Source organism: Aulonocara stuartgranti, assembly GCF_965226115.1.
Source record: "Aulonocara stuartgranti genome assembly, chromosome: 9".
Classification (NCBI taxonomy): domain Eukaryota; kingdom Metazoa; phylum Chordata; class Actinopteri; order Cichliformes; family Cichlidae; genus Aulonocara; species Aulonocara stuartgranti.
In genome coordinates this window covers 567,501-590,363 of record NC_138960.1, presented here as the reverse complement: position 1 = coordinate 590,363, position 22,863 = coordinate 567,501, and the positions used below count along the sequence as shown (strand labels likewise).

The 22,863-nt window shown below is 40.9% G+C and overlaps 1 protein-coding gene across 1 annotated transcript in view; it reads right to left on the bottom strand.

Moving 5' to 3' along the window:
- arhgef4 (Rho guanine nucleotide exchange factor (GEF) 4) overlaps positions 1 to 20,121 on the bottom strand; it is a 78,042-nt gene extending 57,921 nt beyond the window's left edge. Inside the window, exon 1 of the mRNA XM_082545782.1 lies at positions 19,452 to 20,121. Within this exon, the coding sequence (XP_082401908.1) occupies positions 19,452 to 19,719 (268 nt within the window). The 5' untranslated portion in view covers positions 19,720 to 20,121. The remainder of the gene's footprint in view (positions 1 to 19,451) is intronic.
- Between the last annotated feature and the right edge of the window lie 2,742 nt (positions 20,122 to 22,863).

The following is a 22,863-nucleotide window of genomic DNA, read 5'->3' as shown; positions in this document are numbered from 1 at the left end:
GGTCCTGTAAACTAAACTTATCGGCGCACCTCGCCGTGACAAAGACTGGTCTTGTTGTTCATAAGAATATTTATCAGAACACGTGTCCCAGTATAAGGATGCTCTAAATCTCAATATCATGCAAAAATAATTAGGTCTGATGAAGGGAATACTAGGATTCTTTGTCTCTACTGAAAATCCCACTATCCAATCAGGTAATTTTCTGAGTTGACATGGAGAGGTGAGTGACGGTACATAGCTGATGGTGGTGCGTCTATGAGGTGGAATCTGTCTGTATTACTGTGCAGGTTGCAACCAAAGGTGAAATCCACATAGGAGAAGACCACTAAAGGCCACTTGAGTGTTAGTTGTCCAACAACTAGACCAGGTGATGTCATGCAACATTTACATCAAACAATAGTGCTACTGATATTAAAAAAATATGAAGGAATAAATAAGACACACATTACTGATGGACCTGTGACATTAGCTAGTTTCTATTAAATAAAAAACTGCAATTTTCTGCAGTGTAGAACCATATTGATGGGACCCAGACACAGTTTACTGATTCATTACAGAGCCTATGATCCCTTCATTGGGTGGGTGTGGCTCAGGAGGTGGTCGATTCCTAGCTCCTCTACTCTACATTTCCTGAATGGTAAGGCTGGAAGGAAGTATTTCTACACTGGAGAGAGGCTACAGTTGTGATCTACTATGGTCCACAATGGGTAGCTGTTGTGGAGATTTGGCTAGTTTAGCATTTTGCTAGAACATCCTCTTCTAGTTTGGTGAAGGCCCTATCTTCACCCACTTATCCTGGAGGTATAAGTGGGTAACTGTTCAGAGTACCCGACCTTCTTGGAGTCCCTGGGTGGGGTGCTTGAGGGTGCTCCACCTGGGGACTCTGTTGTCCTACTGGGAGACTTCAACGCTCACCTGAGCAACGACCGTGAGACTTGGAGGGGCGTGACTAGGAGGAACGGCTTCCCAGATCTGAACCCGAGCAGTGGTCTGTTACTGGACTTCTGGGCAAACCACAGTTTGTCCATAAAGAACACCATGTTCGAATATGAGGGTGTCCATAAGGACGCAGGGTGATTTTGTAATTGCATCATCAGATCTGCGACCATATGCTCTGGACATATGATTGAAGAGAGGGGTTGAGCTGTCAGCTGATCACCACCTGGTGATGAGTTGGATCAGGTGGCGGGGGAGGATACTGTACAGACCTGGTGCACCTAAACGTACAGTGAGGGTACACTGAGAATGCCTGACAGAGGCCCCGGTCTGCAAGATCTTCAATGCACACCTCCAGCAGAGCTTCAACAGCATTCAGACTGGGAACATGTTCAGCACCTCCTTGTCAAAGACACTGCACTGAGCTGCGGCTGCAAGGTGGTTGGTGCCTGTCGTGGTGGTAGCCCCCAAACCAAATGGTGGACACCAGAGGTGAAGGGAGCCACCAGGAGTCCTATCAGGTGTGGGTAGCCTGTGGGACTTCAGAGGCAGCTCAGATGCTTCTCTGAGGTTCATCACTAACTGTAAATTTCAGACTCACCACTGTGAGTTATACTCTCAGGTAGGATGGCCTGCTTTGGTAAGTCGGAGGAATTCTCATTTCTACAGTTTTATATATAAGGCGATACTTGGGTTGCTGCCTTCTTATATATGTTCCCTGCTTGTAATGAAACATGCTGGTCAGTATTCTCTTCGTCCGCATGGTTACTTGTTGCTTTCTGTTCCATTTGCCCGAACTGAACTTGGTAAAAGAGCTTTTGTCCATTTAGCACCCTTGGCCTGGAACAAACTGCAGAAGGAAAATGACTGAATTCATTTCATTAAGTGCTTTTAAATCTAAACTACGAATCCTTGAGGCCAAGTCCATAACATGTAACTGTTTCAATTAGATTGATTGTCATTTTAACTGACTTTTTTATTTTTATTTGAATTTTATTGAATTTTATTTTTTTTTTATTTGTATTCTTTCACTTATTGTTGCATGTGTGTTGTTGCTGCCTGTGTTTGAGTAATTTCTGTAACTGTGAGACATCTGCTGCTGCCTATCTTGGCCAGGTCTCCCTTGAAAAAGAGGTTTTTAATCTCAATGGGATCTTCCTGGTTAAATAAAGGTTAATAAATAAATAAATAAATGTACCGACTGTATGACTGTATACAGTCGGTATCGGACTGTAGGCGGACTGTATGAATTGAGAATAGTAGACCCAAATGCAGACACAAAAGAACGTGGAACAAAACTTGATATTAACAAAAGGTCGTTTAATAAGGCTGATTTTTTTTTAAAAAGGTGCAAGACAAAAGGCAAGGCAAACTGATGCAAAACTAAATATTAACCTAAACTGGGAGAACTAAAAAACAACATGAAGAACCCTGACATGAACCTAAACAAACCTGGAGATGAAACCTGGAAACATGGCAAGAAACAACAGATGACCTGACAAGGAATGTATGAAAACAAACACACAGGAGGTGATCAGGGGAAGCAGAAACACATGGGGAAACAGCTGACACAAATGAACATAACAACATCACAGTGGAAGAGTAAAACTAAACACATTGAACAAAGAAAAACAGGAAACAAAACAGAGTCCCAAGAAGACAGTTCAGGGGACCGACCCGGAGGTCAGCAGCACAAGAGTCCATAACTAAAGAGGTCCGGAGCTTGGCCGCCTGGAAGCAGCTGACAGCCAGGAAGTGGCCAGCGACGGTGTGCTGGACATGGACAAGTAGGATGTGGACGAGCAGTCCGCGCTGGACATGGACAACAACAACCCTCAGGCGGCTTGGCAGGCGGTCGATGGTGGTGTAAACATGCACAGAAATCCTCTGGTGGCTTGGCGTGTCAAGCGCGCTGGACATGACTTGGCAGAGGCAGGACCATACGAGGCAGGATCAGATACGGGCGCTGGAGCTAGACCAGATGGCGCCATGGCAACAGTAGGCAAAGAAGTAGGTGGTAGTGCAGCAGGCGACGGCGTGGAAGCCACAGGCGGTGGAGCAGGAGGTGGCTGAATAAACTCACAAGAGCCCTCAGCGGACGCAGCAGGTGGTGAAGCTGCAGGCAATGCAGCAGGATGCTGGATGGGCTCGGCCGACCCTCCAGCGAGAATAGGAATGGGTGCAGGCACCTGCAGGACACTAGTCACTCCCACCCGAGGAGTAGATATAGGTGCGGAGGTCAGCTGTATCTTGGTGGGCCTCACCTCAGGGACTGGCATGGGTGGCAGAGCAGACCGGAAACCAGCCACTCCCATGCGAGGAGTAGGTACAGGTGTTTGAGAAGGCCGGGTCACAGCTGCTCTGACCTTGGACACCGGAACAGGCACCGGCAAATGCTGGGCAACTGCTGTCTCCACCCGAGGAGCTGGAACGGGTGCAGGGATCGGCAGAGCCTCAGCCAGCCAGGAACCCAGAGCAGATGTTGAATGTCTTGTGGGGGATAGGGGACCATCCTGCCAGAGATGCTTGGAAAGTCAGGCTTACTGACTCATTGGCTCATTTCTCTCAAATCAAATACAGAGATTTGAATTTTACTGTTTTAACCTTCGTAAAAGTGAAAAAGTTTTTAAAGTTCTTTTTAAAGCTTGGGTATTTTTTATCACTCTGTAAAAGTCCTGCTCTGATCACATGAATATAAACATTTGTGTTTTTGTACCAAGGGGAACACTAAACAGACAGCAGTCATCAGCTTATGTCAGTGGACGATGACACATTAGTTCAGGAGTATGACCAGGAGCATCCTTCTCACTTTTAACTGATGCACCACAGAGCAGATTGTCAGTGTAGAGTTGCACAGAAACAGCCACAAGTGCAAAACACTTAAACTATAGCATTTACCACCACACGGTGTATTAAAAAGAAAGGAGATTTTTGGCCAAACCAACAAAATCTTTGCTCATCACATAATTTAGTTCCTTTTCCCAAGATTAATTTAAAGTTGAACAGTTGGAAACAATGGAGGAAAACACATAGAGCGTATCTATTTGCAATTGGGCAGAACTAAAAACTAAAAATACCAGCTGTGCAGACATACAGAGCTATCCAAAGAGAAGATTTTGGAAGGGAAATGGGCAAATTAAAATCTGTTGTTTTTTAATGAGCAGTCACAGAACACCCTGTAAAACCTAGACATGAACTATTACATGATTAAAAGTGTAAAATGAAAAGCAAGCAACTGAATATGGCATGTGATAATAAAAAAACACGTTAGTGTCTTTGTGTACTTAGAAAATAGAGTTTAACAAAGTTTTACTAAGTCAGCACACCAGTTAAAAATAACTTCTTTTTAATTGACATTTAGGAATCACTGTACAATACCATCAACTTCAGCAATTTGTTACTACATGTATTTTTCTTTTTTTCCTGTTTTTAAACAACTAAAATATCCATACAAAAGGAATGAAAGAAGAAAAAAAAGAAGCAAAACAGAAAGAAAAAAAATAAAATAAAAATACAAAAAAAAGGCATGTAGGGAGTTTTTGTTTCCATTAATATAACTAATATATCCTCTAATAGTTAACACAGTCAAAATCAAAATCTGGCCTGCATGCTTTTATATAGTCCATCCATTTCTTTCATCATAGTTCACATCTGCTGTCATTTTCTCCATCATGTAAATGTCCATTGTGATGTCTATCCACATGTTCATAGTTGGGCTCTCAGAAGAAAGCAAGTTTTTGTGATGGCTCTTTTTGCCTGCTGCCAGTAAAATATTAAACAAATATTTATCGTTCTTTGTCCATCCGTCTGGCATAAGTCCAAAAAATAGAAAAATAACATAACATAAAAATAACATATTAAATAGCAGACAATTTAAGTTTATATTGCTATACTATAGCTATAACTACATTAATGGTGATTAGCCATAGCAGATACTTTTGGAGAGACTGTTTCATTTAATCAGCAACAAAATGGGCTCAACCAGATCTCGTGGAGAAAAGTAAGACTCAGTTAAAATAGCTACTGAATATATGCTGTTTACGTTATCTATATCACATTCTACTGTAATGAGTAATAATAAGAGAATCGGTAACAAATGAATAAAACTGATGCATTTATCTATTTGTGTCCACTGTCCCCTCATCCTTCTCTAAGATAAGTAACTTCAGAACAAGTAGTGCACAAAAACACCTCAGGCTAAATGGCTGTTTTAAGGGTGACCTATTTCCCAGAAAGCACCATGCCTCCCATTTTTGTGATGGATGCTTTTAGACATCCTTTCCCCCGTCCCCTCACTTGCTCATGGATGAGAACAGTTGCCAGTGTGTGCTTGGATGCTACAGTGTGCCACACTGTTGCCACCTGGCATTATTTTAATTCACAGGAACACAAAAGAGGAGAATGAGTGCAAAGATTGGACAAAGACTTGTTTACACACAACCTCTTTTCTGAGATTTTTTTTTCATTGGGGTAGCAAAGCACAGGGTAGGTACAAGAAGAAAACAGGTCAGATTGGTAAAAGTGGTTTAGGATTAGGCATCAGATATAGAGATTGAAAATGTGACGTCACTCAGGGGTAAAACCGCAAAGGATTCTGGGAACTCGTGGCAAGAGGTACTAGCGCACGCAGGCTTTCAATTGAAATCAGTTACACAGCGATAAAAAGAAACACAAAAATGTCAAGAAGCTGTTGTATTATTAACTGCAATAGCCGGTCACATGACAGCCACGGGAAGCCGACGGGTAAAGAGATCGGTTGTTATCGGATTACGTCGTTGAAGAGAAATTGTTCAAGCCATGTTTCCGAAGTAACAAAGAGGCGACTGGATTGCAGCCATTCAAAGACCAAATATAACGTCCCAGAACCCTCCAGCTCACAGGTTAGTCTGCTCCAAGCATTTACACGAAGGTCAGTGTTTTTTAGTAGTTAATACGTCATTTTCATAACATAACTGGTGATATAGGTTACAAGCAAGTCTGGCGCTGAACAGAAATTGTCGCGCTATGCTCCTTTGTTTATTGTGCATATTGGCGACTATCAAGCCTTTGAGTCGCCGAGCAGCTGAATAGGGGAATATTGTTGACGCGCCCGCTGTTTAAAACGTAAGTCAAAGTTCCAAGTTAAAACTCCTTTATTTGTTATCAAATCCTTAAAATCCGTAGAAAAAACAGTGATCAAAAACATTCCAAGTTTGAGCGGTCAGCAAAAGTCGACTTCCCCCATCACCCACTCATTCACAAAATTTCCCTCGGGCCGTGAACAGGTGATATAGCAATCACTATTACAGACACCACGTGACCCAAAGCTACGCCTATCCATAACAGTGCATAAATAGTGAATTGTCCTGACACAATATTGCGTTTCGCTTCTGTTATTATGGTACATTGACAAAAACATATACTTTTATTCACAGGATAAAACAGTTGTTTTGTATCACTAATTGCCCAGTGCGATTACAGCATACAATATTATTGTCACTGCTACATTTCTGTGATGCTACCAGAAATTATTTCCACTGCTAATTAATTACCATTGAGCTCAAATGTTATATTAATAAACGGTTAACGAATGTGTATTTATGACGACGATTTGTGAGACTGGTAAACTTATGATATGTACGATGGTCTTTACTTTCTACACGGTGCGTTTCAAGGTCCTGTACCCATCCGTCGGTAAACTGTACCTGGGCTTGTTGCAGTGACCTGAAGTTACTAAACTTCATGAGTGTGTGCACTCACTCCAAGAACCGTATGATTATAAATATGAGCGTGGTGAAAGTTAAGGCAGCACGCTAACGTCTTTTGTCCCTCTGTGTGCTCGTAAGGATCTAACACTTTCACTCCTTTGGTTTTTTTCCTCGTATCTTTTCTTTGACTTTTCATCAAGTCTGTCTTTGTACGGACCGGCATTGTACACGTTTTGTACATAACATTTTGGGGGGCAAAGAAAGAGCAAGAATTTATTGGAACCGAAGAATGAACGTTTTGTGGTGCTGCAAATGCTTGCATTTGATGCGGTACTTGGATTGTTTTGCCACGAGTTACCGGCATGCAATGCGCGAAAGTCACGTGGTCTGTCAATCTCTATACTGAAGAAACGTAAGGTTTAGGTCAGGGCTTTGTGTCTGTGGTAGTGATGTGTCGGTCACAAACGAAACGGCTCTTAGAGCCGGATCTTTGACATGAACGACGTGAGCCGGCTCCTTATCACGAGCCGTCACGTGTTTTTTTTTTTTCTTACTCTCTCTCTCTCTCTCTCGCACTTTTTTCCCGCTTCATTCTGCACGCCAGCCTTGTGCTTTGCGCTGGGCAGAGGGGGGAGGGGCGGTAGTTACACTCACAGTAGCACAGGAACAGAGCGGGAGGGAGAGAGAGAGAGAGCCAGGGACAACAACGTCACATTAGAAAGGTATAGTAATCATCCACAACTATTTTCAGTTGCAGATGATAAAGGATTCAGAAAGTTTATTCATGCAGGTCCATATGACAGAGAATGTGCATGTTCTTTTTGTTTTCATATTTTAATTTATATTTAATTGTGTTGTGGTTTGCAGCGTTTTGTTGCTTCATTTGTTTAAAAGGAAAAAGCTGAAAATTTAAATAGTTATTTAAATAGTTAATAGGTGTAGTAATTTAATAGGTGAAATGTAAATAGTTGTTTTTTGTATTATATGATTTATTTATTACATTTTATGTGGAGTGAATAAATAAAAGTATATTTACGGTGAGTGCTTGTGTATAAATACACAAACCATACACACATGCTTTCAATCGTGTAGTTTAAGTGATCTAGGCAGCTCTGTTTTGGAAGTTCAGTTTATGCTAGAAATGCGTTTTGGAGTTTGTACGTGTTTTGTCTCAAGGGCCACCACATATATTTATATATAAACATATATAAATAAAACCACTTTTTTTTACATTAGTAATTCCTTTAGTGCATAATTTTATATTATTGTTAATAATAAATTAATTAAAGCAACAAAACAACCTGAAGAGCCGGTTCGGAGCCGGAAATCCCATCACTAGTCTCTGGTTTGGATGACCCTTGACATAAGTGAAAAAAAATCTCAAAGCTGCAGTATACACTCTAACTTGGGATTTAAGGAGTCACAAAGAAAAGAAAACTAGGAGCACAGAGCTCTGTCCTCAGTCCTATCTAGCAACTCTAGTACAAACACTTACTATGAGCTAAATCATCCTTTGGTCTGTGGATAGCATTACTTTGGCCTCCAAGGAAGCTCTGAGTCATTTTTGACTGTGATGACCATTTAATGCCAATAAATCTCTAGAAGTTGCTGCTTTAATTTGCACATGTTAATCATGTTAAAGTTGACTGATGCTGAATAACTGGTCTTCCCTTTACTTCTTAAATACAAAAGCTTTGCTTTTTTATTTCCTTACTGACAGTTTATCCTAAAAGTTTATCCATGAAAAGCATCCAGTTGATCTGAAACACCACGGCAAGAGTATGAATGAAGTATGAAGAAACTAGGAAGAGCAATTATAATTTTCATATTCTCCCGCTACTTTCCAGGGAGAAATATCACTTCAAAATTCCTCTATTCACATACAAAGCCTTCAACTGTGAGGTTTCGCCACAGGACGTTATCCCTGGAGACAACTTTCGATATTTCGCCATTAAAGACTAAACTGCTGTAACTCAAAGATACTTTTTTACTTTTACTTTTTTTTTTACCTTATGTCTAAATTTTGTTTTGCCACGTTTATTATATTTTATTGCTGTTATTGTTCTTGTGTTATTGTAAGGTGACCCTGAGGGTCTGAAAGGTGCCTATAAATAAAATGTATTATTATTATTATTATACATTATCTATGTCAACCATATTCTAAATGCAACAGGAAGTCAGTCATTTTGAATTTAATGTGTAATTTTAGCAGCATTTTTCACTAATTTCAGGCACAAACACCTCCTAAGGATTTAATTAGATCAACGTGATCTTCAGTGAGTACAATTTAAAGACCTTGGTGACATTATATTTCGAAGCTTTTGAGTTTTCATCGAAAGGATGATAGTCCTTTCATCGATAGTCATGGCAGCCCACCAAACTTAGATGGATAGATGCATCCAGCATAAATCTGGAGACATCTATGTGCCAACATTAGGTAGGGCCAAATATTGGCAATAGGAATTCACAGTAGGGTATAATCAGTGTTGGTCAAGTTACTTGAAAAAAGTAATCAGTAACTAATTACTGATTACTTCCCCAAAAAAGTAATCCCGTTACTTTACTGACTACTTATTTTCAAAAGTAATTAATTACTTAGTTACTTTTTAAAAACACGATTTACAACCTGAAGAGGTGATAAAGCGATAGATCTTTCAGCCCAATTCTACTTTTTCTACATAATCAATCATACAAAATGTAATCAAATGGAAAAGTCTCTTTTTTAAACTTGTTTTATCAGTTTTAATCTTTTAACTTTATGCATCAAGCAAACATTTAATTATATGCAACATTCTCTGACTGGAAGAAATTAGTTTAACATTTAAACCTATTTTCTGCACATTCCAGCTCATAAAATAAAATATTTTTTGTGTTTACACTCAGTCTTTCAAATAGATGCAAGTAAAACACAGCAGAAAATAAATAAAGTCAAAGACTCAGCGGTCCTGTTGCTCTATTTTCACCTGTAAAGCAGGAGTGCGGTAGGCGGAGGGTTACCCTGGTGCAGGTGTGCCGCGGTCAGTTGAAGAATCCATGACTTTCTCTGTGAGGTTCCCATTACGTCGTAGCTACTCGGTGCTCGCTTGGAAGTTTAGGGGTTTTTTTCGCTGTAAAAAGAAGTTTTCTTCCCACGCACGATGGACGCTAATGTTTTTGTCACTTTTTATGGAATCAAACTCAAAGTAAGGTCAGTACTTCCACGCTTTAAACGCTGCACGCTCATACTCTCTCTGCACTCGATATGTGATCCATTGTTGATCTGCACACAGCTGTTGTAACTAACGGCGCACTCGCTTACGTCACTGTCATGAGACATTCTCGGTTTTAGTAACGCAATAACACAGCGTTCCTACGGGAAAGTAACGGTAATCTAATTACCGTTTTTGCAATAGTAATCCCTTACTTTACTCGTTACTTGAAAAAGTAATCCGATTACAGTAACGCGTTACAAGTAACGTGTTACTGCTCATCTCTGGGTATAATCAACATCCAATCTACAGGGTGGGCCATTTATATGGATACAGCGTAATAACATGGGAATGGTTGGTGATATTAAAGTCCTGTTTGTGGCACATTAGTATATGTGAGGGGGCAAACTCCTCAAGATGGGCGGTGACCATGGTGGCCATTTAGAAGTTGCCCATCTTGGATACAACTTTTGTTTTTTCAATAGGAAGAGGGCCATGTGACACATCAAACTTATTCGTAATGTCACAAGAAAAACAATGGTGTGCTTGGTTTCAACGTAACTTTATTCTTTCATGAGTTATTTACAAGTTTCTGACCACGTATAAAATGTGTTCAATGTGCTGCCCATTGTGTTGGATTGTCAATGCAACCCTCTTCTCCCACTCTTCACACACTGATAGCAACACCGCAGGAGAAATGCCAGCACAGGCATCCAGTATCCGTAATTTCAGGTGCTGCACATCTCGTATCTTCACACCATAGACAATTGCCTTCAGATGACCCCAAAGATAAAAGTCTAAGGGGGTCAGATCGGGAGACCTTGGGGGCCATTCAACTGGCCCACGACGACCAATCCACTTTCCAGGAAACTGCTCATCTAGGAATGCTCGGACCTGCACCCATAATGTGGTGGTGCACCATCTTGCTGGAAAAACTCAGGGAACGTGCCAGCTTCAGTGCATAAAGAGGGAAACACATCATCATGTAGCAATTTCAAATATCCAGTGGCCTTGAGGTTTCCATTGATGAAGAATGGACCCACTATCGTTATCCCCATATACCACACCAAACCATCACTTTTGTTGTTCCAGCAGTCTTGGAGGGATCCATCCAATGTGGGTTAGTGTCAGACCAATAGCGGTGGTTTTGTTTGTTAACACCATTCACATAAAAGTTTGTCTCATCACTGAACAAAATCTTCTGCATGAACTGAGGGTCCTGTTCCAATTTTTGTTTTGCCCGTTCTGCAAATTCTGTGGCCGATCTGGGTCATCCTCGTTGAGATGCTGCAGTAGCTGGAGTTTGTAAGGGTTCCATTTCTGAGTAGCTAATATCCGCCGAAGGGATGTTCGACTAATGCCAGTCTCCAGTGACATGCGGCGAGTGCTACAGCCACTGATGTTTCTTCATTAGTCACAGTTTTCTTGCGTCCACATTTTGGCAAATCCAACACTGAACCAGTTTCACGAAACCTAGCAAGCAGTTTGCTGACTGTAGCATGGGAGATGGGTGGTCTCGTAGGGTGTCTTGCGTTGAAATCTGCTGCAATGACCCGGTTACTGCGTTCACCAGATATCAACACGATTTCGATCCGCTCCTCACGTGTTAACCTCTTCGACATGTCAATGGCTGTGAACAAAGAGAAACTTGTAAATAACTCATGAAAGAATAAAGTTGCGTTGAAACCAAGCACACCATTGTTTTTCTTGTGACATTACCAATAAGCTTGATGTGTCACATGGCCCTCTTCCTATTGAAAAAACAAAAGTTGTATCCAAGATGGCCGACTTCTAAATGGCCACCATGGTCACCACCCATCTTCAGGCATTTGCCCCTCACATGTACTAATGTGCCACGAACAGGACTTTAATATCGACAGCCATTCCCATGTTATTACGCTGTATCCATATAAATGGCCCACCCTGTACATGAAGCATAGCTGAGGGAGGATCCAGAGTCACCTGATCCAACTATATGCTTTATCACAAAGAAAAGTTTTAAGCCTAATTTAAAAGTGGAGAGGGTGTCTGTCTCCATAATCCAAACTGGAAGGGTTTTCAGAATCAACTCTATTCTGGATTTAACAGGGAGCCAAGGAGGAGGAGCCAATTTCTCCTGAAATATGCTCTCTCTTTCTAGTGTCTTCCTGCAGCAATTTGCGAAAGCAATCAACTGAAGGCTCTGTGGGATTTTTCATTTTAGAGATATTACTTAAGTAGCAGAAAGTCTAATATGTTTGTTTAACATGTGCACTGAAGGACATATCCTGGTCAAAACTGACTCTTATCTGGCTTCATGGACAGATAGAGCTGGGTGTCATCTGCATAGCAGTGTAAATGTATGCTATGTCTTCTAATGATACTGCCTAAGGGAAGCATGTATAATGTAAACAGAATTGGTCCTAGCACTGAACCCTGTGGAACTCCATAATTAACCTCAGTGTGTGAAGAGGACTCTCCATTTACATGCACAAACTGGAGTCTATTAGATAGATATGATACAAACCACTGCAGCACAGTACCTGTAATACCTACAGCATGTTCTAATCACTCTAATAGGATATTATGGTCGACAGTATCGAACGCTGCACTGAGGTCTAGCAGGACAAGCACAGAGATGAGTCCACTGTCAGAGGCCATAAGAAGATCATTTGTAACCTTCACTAAAGCTGTTTCTGTGCTGTGATGAGCTCTGAAACCTGACTGAAACTCTTCAAATAAACCATTCCTCTGCAGATGATCTGTTAGCTGTTTGACAACTACTCTTTCAAGGATGTTTGATATGAAAGGAAGGTTGGAGATTGGCCTATAATTAGCTAAGACTGCTGGGTCTAGAGATGCTTTTTGAGTAAAGGTTTAACTACAGCCAGCTTGAAGGCCTGTGGTACATAGCTGATCATTAGAGATAGGTTGATCATATTTAAGATCGAAGAATGAATTAATGGCAGGACTTCTTTGAGCAGTTTTGTAGGAATGGGGTCTAAAAGACACGTTGATGGTTTGGAGGAAGTAATTATTGAAGTTAACTCAGAAAGATCAATTGGAGAAAAAGAGTCTAACTTAACATCAATGGTACTAAGAGTAGCTGTAGATAATATTACATCTGTGGGATGATTACTGGTAATTTTTTCTCTAATGATAAAAATGTTATTTGTGAAGAAGTTCATGAAGTCATTACTAGTTAACGTTAAAGGGATTGTTGGCTCAAAAGAGCTCTGACTGTTTGTCAGCCTGGCTACAGAGCTGAAGAGAAACCTGGGGTTGTTCTTATTTTCTTCAATCAGTGATGAATAGTAAGATGTTCTGGCTTTGCGGAGGGCTTTCTTATAAAGCAGCAAACTATTTCTCCAGGCTACATGATGATCTTCTAAATTAGTAAGACTCAATTTCCACTCCACCAGAACACTACTCTGTGGGAGTAACGTACTTCAGTCATATTGATCCAGGTGGAAGGTTAGGAAAATAAAACATTCATGCCAGTCGAAATAATGACCCATCTTTCTTCTACAACCTATTTTCATTAGAGTGCAATTCAACCAACATCATCAGTGCTGGACACTTCAATACAGTTATCAGTCCCACACTCGACCGGTGACACTCACCTGGTAGCTTAAGACTTTGGTGTTCCACAGATATCATAAAACAATATATGAATCATTATGGTCTCAATGACAGCTGGAGGAAAAACAACCCTTCATCCAGAGACTTATTTTTCCATCAATCCCTCTCACGCATTGCTTTCTCTGTCTCAGTAACTCCCTTACAACAATCCACTCAATCATACTTAGTGAATGGGATTTTTCAAAACACTTTCAATATTATTAATATATTTAAAACCTTTTATAGCCAGCTATACTCTTCTGACCACAACCCAAAGTAGAAAACTTTCAATGAAAACTTAGATTGACCCAGACTTTCCAAAAAGCAAGCAGACATGTTGAATGAACCTGTTACTATAGATGAACTCCATAAAGCACTTAGTAAATGCCAAATATGAAATCACAATGGATTTCCGGCACAATTTTATAAATACTTCTACCAAATCATGTTGTCATGATCCCACAGAGTAATGACACAAATAATACCAAGCGATATTATGACTCTCCAACTAAAAACTAACCAACATATCGCTCTCTCTCATTAATAAACACAGACATTAAAATAATCACTAAAGCTCTAGCTACTAAAAAAGAAAACGTTACCCAAACATGAATACATCCAGAACTCTCTGCCCCCCTCTCACGGACAATAACCATATCCAACTTCTTAATAGCAATGAACTGGTCTGCATTGGTGCATCATATCTTTATTCTCTTCCCCCTCCTGCCCCCCCCCCCCCCCCTCTTTCTTAAATAGATAACCATCATATCTGATATCATATCTCACAGTACAATAATATTGAATGGGTTGCATTGTTGTATTTTGTCATGTTTCTCAGGTCTTTGTCTGAATTTCTACGAACATTATTGCTAAGGATTGTCTTATTGCATTGGAGTCACACTGGGTTAAATATGTACACTTGGGTTTTAAGGGGTATTTATTATTTTCTTCTTTTTTTTGGGTTGTATGGAAGCCCCAAACGCAATTTCATTGTTCTTGACAATGACAATAAATAAATAAATACCTAAATACCAAAATCAAACCAGCTTCATGAAAACCTGAAATGACAGATTAATCAACTTCATAACTTACCTCTAAACACCATACCATAATAATCATGCTAGCATTAGATGCAAAAGAGGAGTTTGATAAAGTTAACTGGACACTTCAACCTACACAGACTGGCTTTTGGACGCTCAGAGAAAAACACTGTGCACTTCACCCAGGTAAATATAGCACAAAACCAACTCAACGTGTATTATTGTAGGCTCTGCCTTACAATGCAAAGCGCCTTGAGGCGACCGTTGTTGTGATTTGGTGCTGTATGAAAAATTGACCTCAACCATTTGTCAGTTTTAGTCTCTCTTTCCTACATTTCTGCACTAAAAAAAACAAACTACATTACAATTAGTGTAACTCTGACGGCCTGGTGGAATGCAAACAAAATGTCCAATCTATAATCAAATCCAGGATTACCATAACAAATAATCCACTACTTCCCTCCAGATTAACTGAAGAGACCATGAAAATCACTCACCCCAGAAAAATAACCTCCAAACTACAATTTTCCAATATTGATGTATCTATCATGTGTTGTATATCATCATACAAATGGGGAAGTGACCTGGAGTACTCTTCCAGCGCTGACCTCTGGACAGAAATGTGCAGTAACATTTTGTGACCAAAAATGCACACTTACTATTTACACTTTATAAAACAATTCACAGGACCCACCTCAAAGGAAAATGTTTCAAATGGCTTTGGGTAGCATTGCCACTCGTTCACAGTGCGCTTCAGGGAGCTCAGGCAATGACTTTCACACCACATGGGTGTGTCACCCAGTCCTATAGTTTACATGGCTGTGACTGAGAGATTATCCAGAATCCCTGCATCTCCAACACTGTGCTTCATTGTAGGCTGAAACCATGCACATGTCCACATGTTTTGAATACTACAGTATGTTTTAGTTAAACAAATAAATACCTTGGCCCCACCTTGGAATTCCTTTTTAATGTATTGATTAGTGTTAACTTATTTTAATTCATTTTTTTATCCTTTCTCCCTTTTTTCTTCTTTTTTCCCCTCTTGCTGATTTCTCAGCATCTGTGTGGGTTAGACCGAGACCACATGCGGACCAAGTGATTTAGGAAGGCAAGCCAGGTCACCAATGTAGATTCATCATCAACTAGATCAGTGTCCTTCTCCCCTAATAAACAGGCTCCCTCCTTAGGGTCTGGGGGCAACCCGAGGCAGTGCTAAGTCATCTAGAACAGAGCAGTGCAGTACCACCTCCCGGTGGGACATGCCCGGAACAGCTCACCCAGAGGAGCCCAGGAGGCATCCTTGTCAGATGACACACCTCAACTTCCTGTTAAAAGGGAGTTTTTCCTTCCCACTGTCGCCAAAGTGCTTGCTCACAGGGAGTCATATGATTGTCGGGTTTTGCTCTGTATGTATTATTGTAGAGTCTACCTTACAATATAAAGCAGCTTGAGGCGACTGTTGTTGTGGTTTGGCGCTGTATAAATAAAACTGAATTGAAAATTGAATTGAATTAAATGTTAGTAGTAGTAATAGTAATGGTGATGGTGTTATTACTGTGGTTATTATCCTCGTAGCCAACAAACATGACATACAACACATATACATGTTTTGGCTTTGTTCTTTGTGTTTTCATCTTTTCCAGTTGCCTTCTTTCTTGTTTCTGTCTATGCACACCTTTTCCTGTTTTATGTTCATACAATGTCCAACGAAAGAAGAGAATGACATGGGAGAGACAATAATTAGTGTAAATAACAGAGTTCAGGTCCATCCCTATCTGTCAGATGGTCATACAGGCAAACACAAGCAAGCATGCATGTGCACACTCATATTTACACATACAAACACTTTGGTTTCTCTGGCAACCGCTACGGGAATCTTTGCCCAGTAGAGCCTCTCCTCCACAGGAACAGCTCCTGTGTTGGCAGCTCTCACAGATAGTTGCAACATTGTGTCAACATTGAACTTTTCTCATAGCTTTGCTGTATGATGCTTTTAGGGGGCCTTGCTCACATTCGCTGTGTGGCAACATCATGGCAGGTCAGTGAGGCTCTCATATTTGATGACAATGAGGATGGATTAGATGAGGAAGTTTTAGAAGCTGAAGTTGACACGGAATATAATCTGACCCGACCAAGAAAGGATTGATGAGGAGGAATCCAGTGATGAAGAGAATGGCCATGCAGAGGTTGATCTCACATTCAAGTGAAAGAATGGGAACTTATCCCCACCCGAGAATGAAGGTAGGCTTTCAACTGAAACTGTCATCAGGACTGATGACATCACATCCTGCTTTGAACTGTTCTGGACTCAGTCCTGAGTCAAAGCCATACTGGTAAACTTGACCAACTTGAAGGGGAAACAGCTTTACAAAGATGATTGGGAGGAGGTAAGTCAGAAAGACATCAACGCATGCATGAGTCTTTGATTTGAGTGGTGAGTACAGATCCAGAAATGACTCTACCAGCAGTTTATGGGATGCAGAGTCCACTCGGACAATTTTTTCAGGCCATCATGTCACTCCAGAAAATGTACATGTTGTTACGGGTGATTTGCTTTGACAGATACAAGACCAGGTCGTGGTCAACAAGACAAAAATGGCTGTGATGAGAGAAGTTCAGTTGGTTCGGTCTGGTTGCTTTAGGGGACACTGCCCTTTCAAACAGTATATGCCAAGCAAGCAGTGTAAATGTGGCATAAAGGTTTTGCAACATGTGATGCCAGGATGTGTTATGCTTGGAACATGTAGGTTTATACTGGGAAACCCACTGATAGTGTTGGTGAAAGAACCAGGAGAGGTTTGTGGTTCTGGAGACTGATTGGAGGTCTCAAGGGACAGTTCCTCCATCTCCTATGCTCTTAGTCACAAGCTGAGTCAGAAGGCAGTATGGTTTGGGGATAATTTACTCTTTACACAAATAGGTGTAAAAGTAACGCAGGTGTTACTTTATGTGACTGTATAAAAACTTGAAATGGTTTCAAAACAAATATTGATGCAAACTTTCAGCCACAGTGGTCTCTGATGATCAGTTTACTATGTTTCAACTGATCCTTCTTAGAGTGAAAATAATCCAAAAGTTAAACTCAGATTAATGAGACATGCAGAAACTGTAAAGTTCACAAGAACATAAGTTGATACAAAGATCTAACACAACAAGTGGTGATAATGTATCTATTGTTATAGTTTTTTATGATGAGTCTTAATGGAATGGTTGTTTTTGAAATTGTTTAACACCAAATGAACACAACGTTCAATAGCTTATCCCACATAACCTCTCCACTCTCCTATTTTATTTGTTTATGTCTCATGCTTTTATGATTCTGTAAACTTCTTGCTTTTATTCTACTGTGTACAGCAACCTTCAGTGTTTTGAAAGGCGCTTTCAAATAAAATGTATTATTATTATTATTATTATTAACGTGAGGGTTAACGGTGCCTCCTGTGCAGAAGCAGAGTTTCTCTTTCTAGTAATCTTTGAGTACAATTCCAACACGTCCCACTAGTTTTGGTTTTTAAAGTCTTTGAAATCTCTTCTTCTGTACTGTGTAGCTCTTGAATTTCTTCATGATACTTTAAGAGAAATAATTCTGTTGACAACCAACAAGTCCAAAAGTAACAATAAATACTTCCTAAATCACCCCGGAGTGGTTCCTATCTCCTTTCTGCTCTACCTGAGCACTTTATAGAGCCTGCCTCATTCACACAAGCACTTTCTGTCTATGCTTTTTTCTTCTAACAGTCACCCACATTCATACTCCAGTGGACGCATCAGAGAGCAACTCGGGTTTAGTATCTTACCCATACAGACTGGGAGCTGCCAGGGATCAAACCACCAACCTTCTGATTAGTAAATGACCTGCTCCATTGCACAAGCCAGAGCCAAGCTTAAAACACCTGGTGGTGTTTCCCAGGTGGTCCATCATTCAAGTTCTAAGCAGGCCCAACCCTGCTTAGCCAATGAGATAGGGCGAGCTCACAAACAGCCAGTGATGTTCTCTCCAGAACATCACTGGCTGTTTATTCTTATAATGAAGACATGTCCCATAATGTCACTGTGTTTACAGATTTAGGTCAGCTCCACATGAGCAACAACTGGGCCATACACACGGATACACACATGCACAAGCACACAGCTGGACAAACAAAGCCGGAATGACAACAACTGGGAGTCACAACAACTAACGCGATGCCATTTTGAAGAGGGAGAGCCCGGCTACATGCCACAGCATCAGCAGCTCATGTTTAGCATTTAACAACAGTACAAAGTACATGAACACACACTGATGACAGGGAACGCGGGTGCATGCAAAGACAAGTGCGTCAGACTTTTGGGCTAAACCTTTAATAACACTGTCAATATTTTCAATCATGCTTAGGCTATTAAACATGTCTTGAAATATTTTTAGTCCCCTCAAAGAATACTAAAAATACCAAAAAAGATAACACCTGGTTCATTATCAGAGACTCTTTTGTTGCAATAAAACACAGTGTGTATAATAAGGTTAAAGCTATAATTGTATTTCTCACATCAGATTAGAACCTTGACAGTTTGAATCAACCATATTTTGTTAAATATTCATGTTTCTCAAAGATAAATGAGTGTGCATAAAAGTCAACCCTCTGCCTGTCTTATCATATGGGACTTTCCAAAAAAATGTCATCAGTGCCAGTTTAGACAGACGATTCCAGTGATCCCAGCTCCAGCCCAGAGAGTTCAGTGCAGCATTAAGTGCAACAAGCATTTCCACAGCGAAGACCCTTTGTGTGGCAGACAAGGACACACATTTCAGACCATAAGAAAGGGCACAGCAGGACACAGAGCTGCTGGCCTTTTCTGGCTCTCTCTGCATGACTAAAGCATCCGGCAGCCGGCCCACCCAAATATATTAGTACTGCACCGTCACTGTCAGTGGGTGTCAGCTGAACAGCTGGAACGACATGCTCTCACGCAAAGCGTACCCAGTCCCATCCAATCCGGAATAACACACTACCACTTACCTGTGGTGGAGTGCAGACTTTCCAAACTCCAATAGCGAGACAGGACCCCCCTCAAAGTGCCGCCCAAGCTGCCTCCTCCTCCTCCACCTCCACCCTTGCATACACCCACTCCTCCACCTCCGTCCACCATGCCGTCCACCCCTCTGCCTGTTGGGCTCCCGCCGTCTGATTCAGAGCCCGGTGACAGCCCAGAGCTGCCACTGCCGCTACTACCACAACTGCCCCCTGGCAGCGGCACGCCCCCCTCCGAGCCCTGCTGAGTCCGCATCCCTGTGTGGAAACCCAACAACAAGGGGTGGAGGGAAATGTAAAAGGGGAGTGGAACTAAGAGAAAATAAAGAAAATGAAGAGAAGCGGCTAAGTAGATGGTTTATTCTCCTGGCAAGCGGACAGCACAATGGAGGAGGAGGATGAGGAGGAGGAGGAGGTAGCCTTTTGGCTGGTATCTGCTGCGGTATTTGCTGAGGTAAGCTTCAGCTGTCAACTTCCCGCTTTCTCCTCCCATGCACAGAATAGAAGAGCCGTAGCAGTGCTCCACTCCACCCTTGGATTCTCTGCTCCCCAGTGATACAGCGCTCGTCTCCTCTCTTTCTGTTCCTGCTTCTCTTGCTCTCTTTATCAATTTGAACGCTGCTTCGCTTCCTTACATTAAATCACACAGTCATCTCCCTCTCCCCCTATCGCTCACTCTGTTTCCAGGCTCACATCAGTAGGGGTCCTGCAGGGGGGTTTCTGCATCTCGATCGTGTCATTTGCCTGCTACAGATAGCCTGGATGGCTCACTAATGGTGCAGAATCCATTAAGGTTTCCCTCCCGCAGTCTTATATAGTCCCCTGCTCTCCAAAACATACGACAAAGCAGAAACATATGCACATGCACACACTCTATATTCTGTTGGTTTTCAGGAATGATTTTTTTAAGCCAAACTGGGTTTCCTACCATTGTAAATAAGGCATAGTATACACATGATGCTGTTTAATATAGAGAGTTATATCAGAGGTGTGAAACAAACGGACCCTGACTGAACAGGTCAGAACTGTTCGGTCCAAAGACTGAAAACTGCAGAGACACGCTTTCTACTTACACCAAAAAGGAAGTGCAACATATGAAATAACTACAAGAAATTTGCAGTAATTACCAAGTATTTCATATATCAATACTAAATCATTAGTCTCCATAGTAGACTGAAAGGGCTCAGTATCTTTTCATTTGTAACTGTAGTGTCTATTGATACTGCGTTTAAAGTTCCCTGAACAAAAATGTAAATAATCCACCTGTTTAGAGGATACTTGCACCAAAACCCCAGCGATGTCCGTTTAAAAGGAAGACAGAGTGGGCTGGGTGACAGGCCAGCTCAAGCTCCTGCAGTGAGGGCACAGCAACTGTTGCATGTGAACATCATTTCTTTTATTTTTATTTATTTGACCCAAAAGTTCCCTTTAAAGAGATCAAACTGTGACCTTTTGAGCATAATTAATGCATTTATATCCTAATAATAGCAGAGTCTAGAAAAAAACCCAACATAAACAGATTTTTCTAAAGATCAAACCAAACTTCAGATGATAATATTGTGCAAAAATGTTTTAGGTCATTTGAAACTGCAGCTTCAAATTCAGCGATAAATAAAATAAAACATTCATTTGCGAGATTCCTTGAGTCGAGTAAGGGTCTCGTGACTTCAGAATGACCTGAATGATTCTGTTGCATCCTCATATGTACATGAATGATTACCAACCCAACACTGACACATTTCAAACTAAAGACAAGGTAAAATCAGACATCACTGGATGTGGTACCTGGTCTCAGAGTTCAGTGCTTTGACCCAACAGCCTGTGTAAACAATTCAAATGTATCAGTGACGGGGATAAAAGACAATGGCATGGGAGTGAAAAGGGCTGATGTTAAACTACACAGCAATGTCAAACATACCCATACAAGCTCGGAGCAAGTGTGGATGCTTCTCTGCAGCAAACCTAAAACTAATATACATTAGTATAAATGCTGGAGAGGAACATGACATACTGTTCATATATCGGGAATAAGAAAATATATGGATTTTAAAAACTACTTTTCTTTAGGACATAATGGAAGACATGTTAAATAAGTAAGAAGGTAATAAAATAAACAGTTAATTTAATATTTTTCACCACTGCTGTGCTTCAAAACATCATTATAGACCTTCAATAGCAGCCTCAGATGAGTGCTGCTTTTGAAAGTGAGACTGAAAAGGATAAAAAATCTGTAATTTGTTGAGTAAAGTTTTGATTATTTTTCTAACAATCTGCTAACAAATGGCAATTTCATAATAGATCGATAGTTGTGAGTAAAGCTTCTTTAGTTTGGTTTGTTCCTCTGCATTTTAAAAATAGGATGGAATCCAACCTGACCTCAGAGAGCTGTTAATGATCAGTGTTGGTCAAGTTACTTGAAAAAAGTAAATGGTAAATGGCCTGTATTTATATAGCGCTTTACTAGTCCCTAAGGACCCCAAAGCGCTTTACATTTCCAGTCATTCACCCATTCACACACATCCACACACTGCTGATGGCAGCTACATTGTAGCCACAGCCACCCTGGGGCGCACTGACAGAGGCGAGGCTGCCGGACACTGGCGCCACCGGGCCCTCTGACCACCACCAGTAGGCAACGGGTGAAGTGTCTTGCCCAAGGACACAACGACCGAGACTGTCGGAGCCAGGGCTCGAACCGGCAACCTTCCAATTACAAGACAAACTCCCAACTCTTGAGCCACGATCGCCCCACAGTAATCAGTAACTAATTACTGATTACTTCCCCAAAAAGTAATCCCGTTACTTTGCTGATTACTTATTTTCAAAAGTAATTAATTACTTAGTTACTTTTTAAAAACACGATTTACAACCTGAGTAGGTGATAAAGCGATAGATCTTTCAGCCCAATTCTACTTTTTCTACATAATCCATCATACAAAATGTAATCAAATGGAAAAGTCTCTTTTTAAAACTTGTTTTATCAGTTTTAATCTTTTAACTTTATGCATCAAGCAAACATTTAATTATCTGCAACATTCTCTGACTGGAAGAAATTAGTTTAACATTGAAACCTATTTTCTGCACATTCCAGCACATAAAATAAAATATTTTGTGTGTTTACACTCAGTCTTTCAAATAGATGCAAGTGAAACACAGCAGAAAATAAATAAAGTCAAAGACTCAGCGGTCCTGTTGCTCTATTTTCACCTGTAAAGCAGGAGTGGGGTAGGCGGAGGTTTACCCTGGTGCAGGTGTGCCGCGGTCAGTGGAAGAATCCGCGAGTTTCTCTGTGAGTTTCCCATTACGTCGTAGCTACTCGGTGCTTGTTGGAAGTTTAGGGGTTTTTTCGCTGTAAAAAGAAGTTTTCTTCCCACGCACGATGGACGCTAATGTTTTTGTC